Source organism: Carassius gibelio, chromosome A3 (assembly GCF_023724105.1).
Source record: "Carassius gibelio isolate Cgi1373 ecotype wild population from Czech Republic chromosome A3, carGib1.2-hapl.c, whole genome shotgun sequence".
In the NCBI taxonomy this organism is placed as follows: domain Eukaryota; kingdom Metazoa; phylum Chordata; class Actinopteri; order Cypriniformes; family Cyprinidae; genus Carassius; species Carassius gibelio.
Genome location: NC_068373.1, coordinates 9,735,777 through 9,751,071, shown reverse-complemented (window position 1 = coordinate 9,751,071; position 15,295 = coordinate 9,735,777). Strand labels below are relative to the sequence as shown.

General features: G+C 38.5%; 2 protein-coding genes and 1 non-coding gene across 3 annotated transcripts; 1 reads left to right on the top strand and 2 right to left on the bottom strand.

The window, feature by feature from the left end:
* Window positions 1-4,269: 4,269 nt before the first annotated feature.
* LOC127945868 (SUMO-conjugating enzyme UBC9-like) lies at window positions 4,270-9,435 on the bottom strand. The gene is made up of 7 exons (XM_052541960.1): window positions 9,050-9,435; window positions 8,757-8,838; window positions 8,548-8,631; window positions 6,886-6,958; window positions 6,583-6,692; window positions 5,114-5,193; window positions 4,270-4,824 (listed from the first exon to the last, which is right to left on the bottom strand). Exons 2-7 carry the CDS (start codon window positions 8,820-8,822, stop codon window positions 4,761-4,763), a joined length of 477 nt encoding a protein of 158 aa, XP_052397920.1. The 5' UTR covers window positions 8,823-8,838; window positions 9,050-9,435; the 3' UTR covers window positions 4,270-4,760.
* Window positions 9,436-12,461: 3,026 nt separating this feature from the next.
* mpst (mercaptopyruvate sulfurtransferase) lies at window positions 12,462-14,454 on the bottom strand. Its single transcript, XM_052541959.1, has 2 exons — window positions 13,834-14,454; window positions 12,462-13,277 (listed from the first exon to the last, which is right to left on the bottom strand). The coding sequence occupies exons 1-2, from the start codon at window positions 14,420-14,422 to the stop codon at window positions 12,976-12,978; spliced, it is 891 nt and encodes a 296-aa protein (XP_052397919.1). The 5' UTR covers window positions 14,423-14,454; the 3' UTR covers window positions 12,462-12,975.
* A 195-nt stretch (window positions 14,455-14,649) lies between these two features.
* Window positions 14,650-14,721, top strand: trnac-gca (transfer RNA cysteine (anticodon GCA)). Its single transcript has one exon. It is a non-coding gene; the product is annotated as a tRNA-Cys (tRNA).
* The last annotated feature ends 574 nt before the right edge of the window (window positions 14,722-15,295 follow it).

The following is a 15,295-nucleotide window of genomic DNA, read 5'->3' as shown; positions in this document are numbered from 1 at the left end:
GTGAGAAAAAAATGATTGCAAGATACTCAAAATTGTGAGAAAAAATAACTGCAAGATAAATACTCAAAATTGCGATGAAAAAAATTGCAAGATATAAACTCACAATTGGAAAGAAAACAGACTCCTGAAGGCTCAGAATGGTGCCTTATTAGGGGAATCCAAAAATCATATATCCAGCCAGGCAAAGGTCAAAATCCAGGTAAGCAGTCAAAACATGAAACATGAACATCCGAAAGGAAACACGAAACACAGGGTGACATGAGACAAGGACTCCATCACAATGACAGAAACAAACAGGGTATACAGACAAGTGCAAACAATGTGAGTGGGAACAGCTGTATGCAGTGAACAGTGATTAGTCCAGATAAAGGCTAGTGTGAAAACAGTTCCTGAAGTGGGGTGACGATATGGGGAAGTGAAACCTCTAGTGGACACCCAGGGATACACAGACCAGACACTGTGACAGTGGGCCCGAGGACTGCTTCAATGACTCCCATCCTCATGAAGTGCTTTGAACGGCTAGATGCACCACATCAAGTCTGCCCCCCACCCCTGGACCCCTTCCATTTGGCATATTGGTCCAACCGCTCGACCGATGATGCCATCGCCACTGCCCTCCACTCAGTAATCACACATCTAGAGAAAAAAGACTCATATGTCAGAATGCTGTTCATAGACAGTTCAGCATTCAACACAATCATCCCTCAACAGCTCATTCACAAACTGGTCCAGCTGGAGCTCAGCACTTCGCTGTGCAACTGGCTGTTAGACTTTCTGACTGGAAGACCTCATGCAGTATGATTCGGCAGCAACACATCCAGCACCATCACACTGAACACTGGAGCCCCCCAAAGATGTGTGCTGAGCCCCCTCCTCTTCACTCTGCTGACCCACGACTGCACACCGTCACACAACTCCAACCTCTTTATTAAGTTTGCGGATGACACGACTGTGGTGGGTCTCATTAGCAACAGAGATGAGATAAACTACAGGAGCGAGGTGAGCCGCCTGCCGGGTGGTGCAGTGACAACAATCTCTCTATGAACGAGAAGATGAAAGAGATTGTTGTTGACTTCAGGAGAGCACACACTCAACATGCTCCTCTGACCATCAACGGTGCGACTGTGGAGAGAGTGAGAAGCACCTAGTTCCTAGGTGTGCACATCACAGAGGACCACTCCTGGACTGACAAAACAGCAGCACTGGCCAAGAAAGCACAGCAGTGTCTCTACTTCTTCTGCAAACTGAGAAGAGCCAGAGCCCCAGCCCCCATCTTCTTCACCATCTACAGAGTCACCATCGAGAGCATCCTGATGAGCTGCAGCACTGTGTGGCCTGGTGCCTGCAACGCATTCTGCCAGAAGACCCTTCAACGCATAGTGAGAGCAGCTGAGAAGATCGTTGGTGTCTCTCTCCCATCCCTCCAGGACATTTTGGAACCGGTCTCATCCGTAAAGCCCTCTGCATCACAGGTGATCCCAACCACCCTTCACACAGCTTCTTCAGTCTGCTGCTATCAGGAAGGAAGACTGCAGAGTCTCCAGGCCAGGACTGAAGGACAGCTTCATTCATCAGGCTGTCAGGGAGCTCAACTCCCTCCCTCCTGCTGTCTGAACTTTTTACACTTTAATCAGACTGAATATGCTCTTTTGCACTATAGTCATTTTATCTGCACTGTTTGGTTATTTAACTGGTTTGCACTGCCATGTGCTTTGCGCTGCTTTATTTAACTTTATTTTTTTACATGCCCTTATTTGTATAGGTATACTATATATGTAATCTGTATCTATCTGTATTTTATGCTTAACTGTTAACCCCTTTCACACTGCCATTCCGGCAAATACAGGGGTAGAGTGTTCCTGCAATTGGTCCCTGGTCGCTAGATTTGGCACTTTCACACTGCCAGTGATGACCCGGTATATGTGCGTGCTTTAACACACAACCCTTGAAGATCCCGTAACGACACGTGACATCAGCGCGAGACGTGTAATGTACGAGTCGACAACGCTAGGCACGTTATACTTTAACTGAAGCAAGCAAACGATCTCTGAGTCAGTGCGGAAAGTGAGGAACTAACTGATCTCTGCTTCATTACAGTTTGCACATATGTTTTCATCGCGAATGTTGATCTTCCTTCAAAACAGCCGGTAAAAGAGTCGCGCTATAACGCGAGTCATCACTTCGACACGGAATTAGATCTGGCTTTTGTTCACACAGCGCTCGACCCCCCAATGTTACTAGGTCCCCGACCCAGGTTCAATCCGGTAATCAATTCCGGGACGTGGTTGCTTTCACACAGAATGCGAGCCGGCAATGTTCCGGAAATATTGCGGGTCCGACGCAGGGGGCAAGGAACTCGACCGGAAGTTGAAGTCGGGTGGGGGCTGCCATCTTTTAGCAGAACTTCACTTGCGTTAGCATTCCCATTGACTCCCATTCATTTTGGCGTCACTTTGACAGCGAATAACTTTACATCTGAGGTGTTTAAAGAGTCCGTTTGTCCATTATTTATTTCTAAAGATACACGACAATGTATAAAGGGCTCCATTACCTTCTATGTTACATTATGGCCCCGTATAAACAGTTTTTGTAAAAAATAGGCTAACGATTGCGTCATAACCACTCGTCTCTCTGTTGCATTACCGTACAGACAGGATGATAAGCTCGCAGGCAATTAACTTAATATGGCGTACTGGCGTTACATTTTAAAATACTATACAAAATAATTAATCTGAATACTTACTCCTGCTCACTCACGACAAAGAACTCCCCGCTCAAGCTCGCCGTCTCTGCAAGATTAACGATGGCAGTTTGCACGCACAGCTACTAGAAGATTTACATCTATCAGACAGGTTGCTGACGTCGTCAAGCTTCGTTTGAGTCTGCGAGACAGAAACGGAAGTGCTAAAAAACGCTAAAAATGGGCTTCACTTGTCTCAATTGAGTTCCAGTGGGGTCGCTGTGTCCATTTCTTTTACTGTCTATGGTCCGATGTGCAGTGTGAAAGGGGCTTTAGTGTTTTCTGTATGCACCAAGGGTCTGACAGTATCACAGTTTCAATTCTCTGTATGTGCTGTACATGAAGAATTGACAATTAAGCAGACTTTGAAAAAATTAATTGTGAGATAAAGTCTCAATTACCTTGTTTCGTTTTTTTATTCAGTGGCAGAAACAGGTTTCCATAGCTTTATGAGAACACAAAAGTCTCAAAACCTCTGAATATTTTTTTTTCTAGAAGAGGTGATAAAATAATGTAGATTATTTTGAAGCAGTCAGTGCAGGTTAAAGGCAAGACAGTTGAGTGAGTGAGTGAGTGAGTGATTAAGTGTAAGTTTGTGTGAGTGAGAGTGTGTGTGTGTGAGTGTAAGTGTGAGAGAGAGAAAGAGAGAGAGAATGTCAGATTGATGAAAGGATGTTGGTTGCCACTTAGGGTAGGATGAAATAGAAAGCATGTAATATCTGTAACAGTTTGTATATATGAATGTGTGTGTGGTAGCGCAAGTATGATGCATACACACATGCACAGGTCCAAGGCCTATATGTTTGCAAGCACATATGTACAAATGTGAGCATAAGCAACATGTTCCTGAACACTAGTTGTTTCTCTTATTTTCATTCTTCCCCATTCACTTTCAATGGCTGCGGAACACCACAAATGTGACTTTGTGCCATTTTGTTCTTTTAAAACATTTCCAAGCAAACTTCCTGATTAAACATTAAAGGACACAAGTGTGATAAACGGTGCAAATTTTCATAATTTTTGTTTTCTGATACTGTAAAAAATATTAAAGTTTTTTTTTTTCACTGCAAAAATTATGTACCTACTCGCAGATAAATGAGGCCTACCATTAATCAGATGCACACTGAAAACATAAAACCAGTCCTAAATGAAAGAAAACAAGTTGACAAAAATATTGAACAATATTTGGTGATAATAACATAATGAGAGATTTCTAAATAATTGTTTGGAGGCTGGTTATTTTTGACCAGGAACACCATGAGTGTTACAGGAATCCGTTGAGAAGTGGTTTGTACCTACCCACCGGCAGCTGGGTATGGGCGAAACTCTACCTGCGATATTAATAAATAATTGACTTCTACAGAGAAGTCAGTGGTTACGAATCCTGATGACATCATTTAAAAAAAAAAAAAAAATCACACAATCACATAAACATGGTTTGTTAACAATTAAAACTACCTGAAAAAACAAGATGATACAGGTGGAAAAAGGAAACTGTTACTAGCATTAATAGAAACAACAAACCACAATACTTGTACCAACCATCTTTTTATTTCAAATTATACATACACTCATTACATATATTATGGCCACATGTTTTATTTAATGTAATGAAACAGTAAAAAAGTAAATAAAAGTAAATAATTTTCAATATCAATTCTATATATACACAGAAACCTTTACAATCTCTGCTCTGTGTAAAAGTTGTTTCTTAGCAACCGATCCCCAACACGCTTCCTCACCAGAAAAAAAAGTAAATAATAATAATAAAATAAACAAAACAAGCTTTTACCATCACTATATAAAACACTGGTCAATGATCAGCAGCCAACATCAACTCGCCTTGTTTGCTTTCATTTTAGAATTGTTTTGCACCCATTCTCATTCAGCTCTGTGCTGAAGCCAACTTGAACAAATCTTTATTTCAACTCACAACTGCAGTTTTGGGGGTTTTATTGAGTGGTGAAGGATTCTGGAGTATCAGAATGACATCCGTGCAGAATTTTCTAGATTGTAGGATCTATGTAGGAGCGAATCTCTTAGCTTGTGCCCTCACACGCTTTTCATAGTCCATCCTGTTTTGACTGCGAGAGAATCAGTGAGAGAGAGAAAATCAATAGGCACGTTTCCACTGTCGGACCAAAAGCAGGCATGCTAGTGCGTGCCAGGGCCAGTCGCGTTTCCACTGTCACTTCCAGGGCTTGGGAACCTTACCTTGGGCCAAAGCAGGCAAAGTGGGGCTAGAGGAGCGTGCGAGGGCATTGGCTGGGCACGGTTCGTTTTAGGCCTGGCCTGACAGTGGAAAGTGGCTGACGTTGTGGGCATAATAAAATAATATATAAAAGCATGCAGGTGGTATTTGGCTACCCTTACCAGTATATCGTATAGGCCTCCGCCTGCGCTGGGTCCTGAATGTTGGGCTCATTAAGGAGCTCCTGGATGCCCAACAAAATCTACAGCCACAACAACATAATGACATGAAATGTTTGTTCAAATGCCTAACATTATGAGCAACTGTGATCCTACCATAATCCTATAATAATGTTAAACTATACACATTAAAAAAAGGTTTGGAGTCAGTAAGTTGTGTTTATGAAATTAGTACTTTTATTCAGCAAAGACGCATTGAAATTATCAAAAAGTGTAACAATGTTACAAAAACATTCTGCTTAAAACAAATGCTGTTCTTCTGAACTACGTTTTTCGAATATATATATATATAGATTTACACAAAAAATATTAGGCAGCACAATGTTTAACTTTGGTTATATTATATGTTCCTAGAGCAGCAAATCAGCATATTAGCATGATTTCTGAAGGATCATGTGAGTTATGATGCTGAATATTCAGCTTTACCATTACAGAAACAAATTTACATTTTAATATATACCGTATTTTCCGGACTATAAGTCACACTTTTTTTCATAGTTTGGCTGGTCCTGCGACTTATAGTCAGGTGCAACTTATCAAAATTATTTGACGAACCAAGAGAAATGAACTAAGACAAATGAACCAAGAGAAAACTTTACCATCTACAGCCACGAGAGGGCGCTCTATGCTGCTCAGTGTTCCTGTAGTCTACCCCTGAAAACATAGTGCGCCCACTCACGGCTGTAGACCGTAGTGATGCACGGGTCTGGGTTTTTTCCCAACCCGCGGGTCCCGATTTTATGAAATTATTTGGCCTGCCCCAGCCCGCCCAGCAAATAAGGTAAAATTTCTTGACCCGCCCAGCGCATCCGGGACATCACAGAAATTTGTTGCAACTTAGACCTTGACTTAAGACATAACACATAAGACACTCTTTTTCAACAACTGCTGGCGTATTTGCGTAATATGAAGAAATGGTAACTGAACGAATCAGTGAATGAATCATTTTGGTGAACGAACTGAAAATCAACGAATCTCTTGAAAGAATCAAAATTTCCACCACTAAATTCCATGCAACATAAATTTGTTTTTAGTGACCCGCCCCAACCTGCCCCACAATAAAGTGCCAATTTCTTAACCCGCCCCAACCCGACCCGCGTGTTACCCATGGTGCCCGTGGGTTATGAGACGACCCGCGCATCACTAGTAGACAGTAATGTTTTCTCTTGGTTCTTGGATCTAAATAAATACGACTTATAGTCCAGTGAGACTTATATATTTTTTTCCTCATCATGACGTATTTTTGGACTGATGCGACTTATACTCGGGTGCGACTTATAGTCTGAAAAATACGGTATTCAAATCGAAAAAAAATGTGTTATTTTAAATTGTAATAATATATTACAATATGACTGATTTTTACATTATTTCTGATCAAATAAATGCTTTGTTTGTGTGGTTTTGTTGCATACTTGTTTGATGGTGATGGCTGGTCTCCAGTCCTTCTCTTCCTCCAGTATGGACAGACACACTGTACCTGAAGGATAGACATTTGGATGGAAGATTGGAGGCTCAAACTTGCCTGACAAGAAAATGAACAAATCAGGTTTATTTTCACAAAACATATCGTTTCAAATCAGCATTACAACAAGTGTTTTGTGGTCTATAAACACTAGTGAAGAACTATACAGGAAATGTGTGTGGACGTTTACTGACAACGACAATAAGAAGCATTCTATAGGGTGCAATATTTCTTTGTTGAAGAGAAAACTCACATTTGGGTGGTGAAGATGGGTAATCGTCCTTGAAGAGCATTCTCAGTTTGTACAAGCCTCCCTCCCAAAGAGTCTACAGGACACAGAAGGATACAGAAAACACAGATTTTAAAATACCTCATTTAATATTATCCGTTTAACAGTTTAAATATGATATGACATGCATCTATGAAGTAATCCAAGAGACCATGGATTCCCTTTTGTCCACAGATTGGGAAGTCGTTATATTTTAGTCTATTTCTCTGAGACCCTACATGCCACAGTTTTAAGTCTGGGTGTCCTGTACGGAGCAGATTCAAGGCTTTTAGAGATATCAACTGTTTGGAGGTTTGATCATAAACACTCAGTGTTTAAACTTGACTGATTCTGACAGAGTGATCACATTTAACACTCATAGGGAAATATGATCATGTTTTGTTTTATCATTTAAATCTGTATAATTTAAAAGTTGTTCGTCATAAACATCTCATAAAAATGTTATGGGGTTTTAAATATTTTCAATATGTCTAACTGTTACGAAACCACTCATCAATTTCATGTGTTTTCTGTAGAGGACACCAGGACAAGCATCATCATGTTAATCAGACATCTTGGGAGAGACACAAGTCAATAGAGAAAGAAATTATAGATCAATATTCCTATGAAATATGAAAAATGTTATGAAAATGTTGCCAAGTTATTACTCCCATAATTACACTTCTTTATCATTATGGTTTGCCCCAAGAACACTTTAATATGCAAATTGGATGCAATGTATAGATACATTGTATAGACTGGGAAAACCAATTTATGGACATTTTATGCACATATTCCATACAGCAGTATATAATATCATTCTGTTATTTCTTTCATAACATAGTTGAGAATCATCTTTGTACACAGTTTGGCTAAAAATATCCTGAAATGTAAAAACTGATTGATGAATGAAAAATAAAACATCGTTTTTGCCTTTACATGCCTTTTAATGTTTGTTTATCTTTTTGTTTAACCTAGTCCTGGCCTCCTCTACAAAGGACATAGAATAAAATATATTTTTCAAAAGTTTTACTTTTTTTCTCTCCATTTGTTTCTTATGCTCCAACATGTCATGACATAAAAACAAAAAATTCTGGTTCTCAGGAGAAAATGCATAATGTAGGGAAAGAAAGAAAAAGCAAAGTATACTTACACAGAAAAAAAAGACAAAATAAAAATAAGTGAAAAGACACACACACACATATATATATACACATATATATACACACACATATATATATATATATATATATATATACACACACACACACACACACACACACACACATACATATATATATATACATACATATTTGTGTGTATATCCTAAACACATTCACAATTTAACATCTTCAGTATATTGGCATAATTTTGACAAAGTTTGGTGTGAGCTACTTGTGTCTTCTTGGAGGGGTATGAATTAATTTACAGGCTGATTTTTCATAAATCCACAATAAAAATAGCCGACCTCCTGTTGGTATACATATACTCACACAAACACACACACACATATATACGTACAAAGACAAATAAGCATAAAAAAATACCCTGCAAAACTACAGATTGAGACATTACTTAGAACTCTATGCAATTTATCCTGAAACATACTTTAGATAAAGGTGTAAGATTGTTTAGAAGTATACTAACCCCCTTTTTTCCAGGTATTGCACACTCCCAGTTCATGAGATTCATAGTGCCATCTGGGTTTTTGGTGGGTACAGCCACAAAGCCCTACAGAGAAACAACCAAAAATACAACAGCGCAGATTATATACATTTTTATTAGGAATCACACACTGATTGAATAGTTGGCAAGTCTAACTCAATCATTTGATCGCGTGTATGTGTGTCCCTTACAAAAGGATGATCTTTCCTCCAGGCTTTGCGCTCCTGTGACAGTCGACTCAAAGCAATTCCGGACATGACTTAACAGCGCCACCTGCGGACAGAAAAACACATACACCACTAACCGTACATCCGTAAAGACAAAAACATCACAACAGGCCTTATACGAGTATAATGTATTTAGATACAACACATAAAGACCGTATACAGTGTTTTCAGTGCTAATTTACAACACGCATTTCATGTCTTCATTAACATGGTAACGTTATGTCACTCGCTGTCCGTTAGTCGCTTCCTTGACTCACCTTTAATAAATGTTTTAAAAAAAAATCCTTTTAAGCCAATCCCAAGCTGATTTAGTGAAAAACTAGCTATTCAATAAAAACTGGGAACGTTAAAAAAGAGCCAAGCGTAAGAGGAGAATAGGTCGCGACCCAACCTAGCGTTTGATATTCAACGGTTTGATTTTTAAATCTTCAACTCGGACTCGCAGTGAATTTGCCCAACTGATCGTATAAGAGGTTTAAAATCACACCCAGATCTCGTCTAAAACGTCGGGGAAATAGTCAAACAACGTTCATCCATAGAGGCAGTGGAACGGAGAGTAGCGTTTGGTTGTTATTATTCGCAGGACCATCAGGCGATAACAGAGTCAACTATAGGCGTCTTCTTCTTCTTCTTCTTCTTCCTCTTCTTCTTCTTTAGTTTTTTTATGGCGGTTGGCAAACCAACTTAACGGTGCATTACCGCCACCGACTGGGCTGGAGTGTGAATCAGGAGATGTTGGATCTTAAAAAAAAAAAATTAAATACTACTGGCTAATGTCGCTAAAAAACTTAAAAACAAATTGATGAATGTTACTGGATGCTTTCCCTAATAAACCTTGCATTGTAAAATTATTCTGATTGACACTTCTGAGAGACTGAAAAAGCTGGTTTCTTTCTTGGCTGTACTTTGTGCACTGAAATAGAATATGTTCTACAGTTTCTAAATGACTGCAATATTGGATGTTTCCCTATTATCTTCAATGAAGAATTGAGCCCAGTGTGTCCTATTCTTAACCGTGTAATTATACTTTCTTCTCTTCTACTCCTACACTCTGTCCTTCCTATATCCACTTCTGGTTGTATATTATATAAATGCCTTCCTTTATCTTCATCCACCCAATACTCCTGCCATTTTGATCTTGCATATGCTTTAATGAATGTTTTAGCTTCAGATTTACTATATGGAACCTGTAATATTCTATTGTGTTCCAGTGTTTGTTTTGCAAGTTTATCAACCTCCTCGTTCCCTTTCACTCCAACATGTGCAGGTACCCAATCCTTTGCATTTAACTTATGCAAAACCATAAAAATTTTATGAATTATATCATCTCTTATAGATTTCCCATTTTTTATGCTTTCTAAAGCTGAATAACTATCAGATATAATCACTGAGTTATTTAACTCATTTCCCTTTACCCATTCCAAGGCCAACAAAATTGCAACCAGCCCTGTTGTGTACATGTATACTGATAAATTATCTGTTATTCTTTCCTGACATATTACCCCATTCTTTGTAATATATACTGCTGACCCAGCATGTCCTGTCTTTGGATCCTTAGAACCATCTGTAAATATGAATGTGTATTCAGGGAAATGCATATCCAGATAATATTTAACAATATCCCTCACTGCAACTTCCTTTGACTTACTTTTTATTTCCTTATGAATGCCTAAATCTACATCTGGTATAGGGAAAAACCATGGTGGAATAGGAGGGACTGAAACCGTTGAACAGTCCTGTAATTTATGTAACCCAATATTCTCAGCTTTCGCATCGCCAATCCACCCAAAACTTTTGTAATTGGACTTTCCATGTTCCCAGCAATCTTTTAAGATAGCTTTAGCTGGGTGGCTATCAACTTGTCCCTTCACATTAATCCAGTATGCTAACATCAGTTGTATCCTTCTGATCCTCAAAGGCATCTCACCCATTTCCACTTGCATAGAAGATACCGGGGATGTTTTAAAAGATCCACTACATATCCTCAGAGCCTGAGCTTGCATGACATCCAAAGCTTTGATGTTAGACTCTGCTGATGACATATATGCTATACACCCATAATCAAAACAGACCTCATTAGTTCCCAATATATATTTTTTAAGGATGCCCTACTTGCTCCCCATGCTTGTCCTGATAAACAGCGTAGGATATTAACAATCTTTTTACATTTATTAAACATTTTTTCCAAATGAATCTTCCATGTCAGTTTTTCATCAAACCACATCCCAAGAAACCTAATAATCTTCATTTGCTCAAGAGGCTGACTGTACAATTTTAAGGGTACTGGTGTGATCTTATGCTTTTTTGAAAAACATATGACTTGTGTTTTTGACACTGATAATCTAAATCCCCATTTATTTGTCCATTTTTCCACTTCCTTAATTGCCTCTTGCATTTTTGATTTAACGTAAGATTCATTACGGCCTCTAAACCATAATGCTCCATCATCAGCATACAGGGATTTTCCAATTTTCTGGTCTTCTTCTTCTTCTTCTTCTTCTTCTATTTCTTCTTCTTCTTCTTTAGCGTTTTTGGCGGTTGGCAAACCAACGAATATATGTTTTACCGCCACTTGCTGGACTGAAGAACAAAACAAACAAACATTTAAAAAAAAACTACTATTCCTGTACATATTGTTCCCCTAGTCCTGTTCCAAGTATTTTCCAAAGCAAATTTAAGTTTACATCTTTCAAATTCTAATTTCATTCTATTATGATATGTTTTGCTGCTTCAGGTTGTTTACAATGTGTACATAAACCATGTGTATGTTTACCTATTAAATGCAGTATTTTTGAGCCCTGTATGTCCTAATCAGAGACAAGTAATGATTGGTCGCTCCCTCTGATTTATACCCATTTCTCTCCCTACACCGACTTTGCTTTGAATATTATAAAAATGTCTTCCTGTATCATTAATATCCCAGTATTCCTGCCATGGAGTTTGTGTATGTACCTTTATTATAGTCTTGGCTTCAGCTTAACTTAACTTACTTAACCTGTAGATCTATTGTTTGAGATTTTAGAGATTGTTTTGCTAAAATATCTCTTCATTTCCTATCTATCCAAAACTCCTACAGCTTGATTTATTATGTTCCCAACACTTTTGTACTCTTGGGTGTAACCTCGCTATGCCCTCGTCTGTTAACCCAATATGCAAGCATAAGCATAAATCTTCTAATGCTAAGAGGCATCTCCCCAATTTCTACACGTAAAGCTGCTGCTGGAGATAATTTAAATGCTCCATTACATATTCTTAGTGCTTTGTTTATGATACTGACATATAAGCTATACACCCAAATATCAAGAATATCTGATATTTGATAAATTTTCAGAGGTTTGGATCTTTACTAGCACTTGCGCCGACATCTCAGCTTTTTGTCACATCACTAATTGCCATTTTCCCATTTTGATATACTGGCATTTCATATTTCCTTTTTATGCCATTTATTCTTTTAATCACTCCTCAAATATCTGATAATTGTGTCTCTTCCTATTGTATTGCAATCATTTTTCCAATACACACGCACATATATGTGTAAGTTGACAATTTAACAGTGAGGGCAATTTGAAAATGCCCCTCAGGTGTAGAGTGAAACTGAAATTTTGAAAATATATATATTTAAACATTTTATTTTATCGTTATAAACACTGACACATAAGACAGGAGCTGTTTGTGTTTACAGTACATTGTCTTTATTAGATAAACTCTGAAATGTAAAAACAGGAACAACAGAGTTAAGTCACTCATTTTAGTTTGTTTTTAAAACTTAAAATAGTAAAGATCACATTTCTATTGCCTAAAAATGTTAGATGTGGCATTATTGATTACTAATATTTCCTTCATTAAGGCTGTGGTGCTAAATGATTCACTTATATTGATATGAAGATAACATTTTAACATCATTTATAATTACATTCTAGAAACTTACTCTGAAGAATTGTTTTCTTCTGTATTCTTGACATCTGATTTATGAATTGCTAAAGCATAATTGTCTGCTTATGCCTTCTTTGAACTCTCTTCCTAGATTTATATAACTGTTATTTAAACCAGAACAGGGGCTTTAATGCATATGCATCAGTAGTAGAATAGTGCAGCACTTAATAGTTTTTTCACTCAATAATTTCTGATACAAATGAGGCTTCGATTAAAACTCCAGTGAAGTCTTTATTTCTGTGAAATGGTCTCATGGCTGTTTTCCTTTTCCCTCAGAGATCACGTGTTCAGGTGCAGCTCTGGTGAACCACTCGGCCCACGCACCATCATACAGAGAGACCCCCGGGTGACCGCACAGGTGAGCAGCGAGGGCGATGTGACAGGCCGTCACACCTGAGCCACAGGTGACCCAGAAGGGCTTCTGCGTGTCAACTCCGGCCTGCTGGAAGAGCTTCTTGAGTTCCTCCACAGGAAGCTCTAGACCTGAAGTCGAGTCCAGGAAGCTGGGGAAAGGCATGTTGATCGATCCAGGAATATGACCAGGCTCGGTGTCTAAGATAGAGAGATACCGTATAAGCCAATTGTCCTTTTGGTAAATAACATTTCTCTTATATTGGTACATAAATCTTTGGTTGTTTTACCTTGTCTTATATATTCTATAAAAGTACCTCACAAATAACTTAGATGTCTGTGTGAATTTCAACACAAAATGCAAGTATACTAATTAAACAAAAATATGTATGAAGTATGGCATTGTGTGACGTTAACTGAAAAAAATAATAATAATAAAAAGCTAAAAAAAAAATCTTATTTCAGCAAAATTTTTCATTTTTGTGATTCTAAAATAAGTCAAACTAATAAATAAAAATGTTATAGATATAAAAAGCAGTTATTAATTTGTCTACGTGTTGCTTGTGTGTACTCATACTGTATCACTGCAGATAATTAAAAGGCTATCAGGTACTGTATGGACAAAATTTGCGGAAACTGCTAAGTCTTTGCAAAAGAGTAAGAGGGGTAACATGCATGGATACATTTGCAGACCTAATATATCATAACTTAGGAAATGCTACCCTGTTTTACAGAGAAATTGTGTAATAATACGCACTCTCCCTTGGCTCTGGTTCAACCCCACGAAATCTTCCATTGGCTCTGGCGTCGACCACTTGGAATTCTTTGGTTTTAATATTGTTCAAAATGTCTTCATAAGTTTTGACCCAAGACTTGTTAAAGGACGCCCTGAACTCAGCGCATGCTGGTTTACTATATTGTTCGGTAACAGGGTGACCTCCCGTTAACCAGTTCTTGAGCCCGCCGTCCAGAACCGACACCGAAGTGTGCCCGAACACCCTAAACATCCACCACACCCGTGGAGCAGAGAACGAGCCGAAGTCGCTGGCATCGTAAACGACGACATGAGTGTTGTTCCCTATTCCCAGATTACCCACGTAGTGTGCGAACTCGCCCCCCGTAGGCAGCATGTGATCAAACTCGGAGCTTTTGTCACAACACTCGTCGATGTCGAAAAACGAGGCTCCGGGAATGTGCGTTTTTTCAAACTCGGCCCTGGGATTGCGTTTCATTTTTGGTAGATACCAAGATGCATCTAATATCCGCAGATTTGGTCCTACTCGGTTGTTTTTGACAGCGTCCGCGAGCCATCGCGCCGCTACGAGAGCTCGAGCTTGAGCAGCCATGTTTCTCTCACGCGCCTCTTCCGTGACGTTAACTTATTGTTGCAAATAGCCAGCAATGAATCAGAGCTCACATATTACGTCGATGTTATATTTTGTGTGTTGGAAAAGGGAAAAAATCAATAATTAGTTTCTTGCTTATTTATAATAAGTCTTACAGTCAGTTTTGACCACAATTTAGGTGCGACATACGGGGATATATTGTGGAGACATGGAATCCAGAAGTGTATGGGGGTATAGCTCAGTGGTAGAGCATTTGACTGCAGATCAAGAGGTCCCCGGTTCAAATCCGGGTGCCCCCTTCTTTTTCTCATGTTTACCTTTTAGAGTAGATCATATAAAATTATGATTTTAGTGGATTTGGAACAGTATTTATGTTCTCTTTTGTTTCAAGCCTGCTCCAACACACACCGTGTAGTTTGCAAATAAGCCTGAAGTACTTGATTAGTTGTATCAGGTGTGTTTAATTAGGGTTGAATCTAAACTTTTTTTTTGGAGTTTGACACCCCTGCCTTACAGATTGCAATGCTATTCAGTAAAGAAGCACGTATGATACACATGATTGCATAGGCATAGATTTATGGGGCAGGTTTGTAAGGGTTTTATGACAGATACATGATTGAATGTGACCGTTTAGTCCATTCCAAACATAAATAGCCTTCTTTTCTAAACAGTATGAAAATGCATGAGAAATACATATAAATATAATCAATGATGGAAATAATTGAATAGAAGCCATGCAAGTGATGTTAAGTAATGTGTGCAAATAGTGCATTGTTTCTGAAATCATTTAACTGAGTCTGGGTTGTAATGAATATATGACATATAATATCATCTAGCTTTTCCAAAAGCCATCTGTTTCATTCATATGATTTA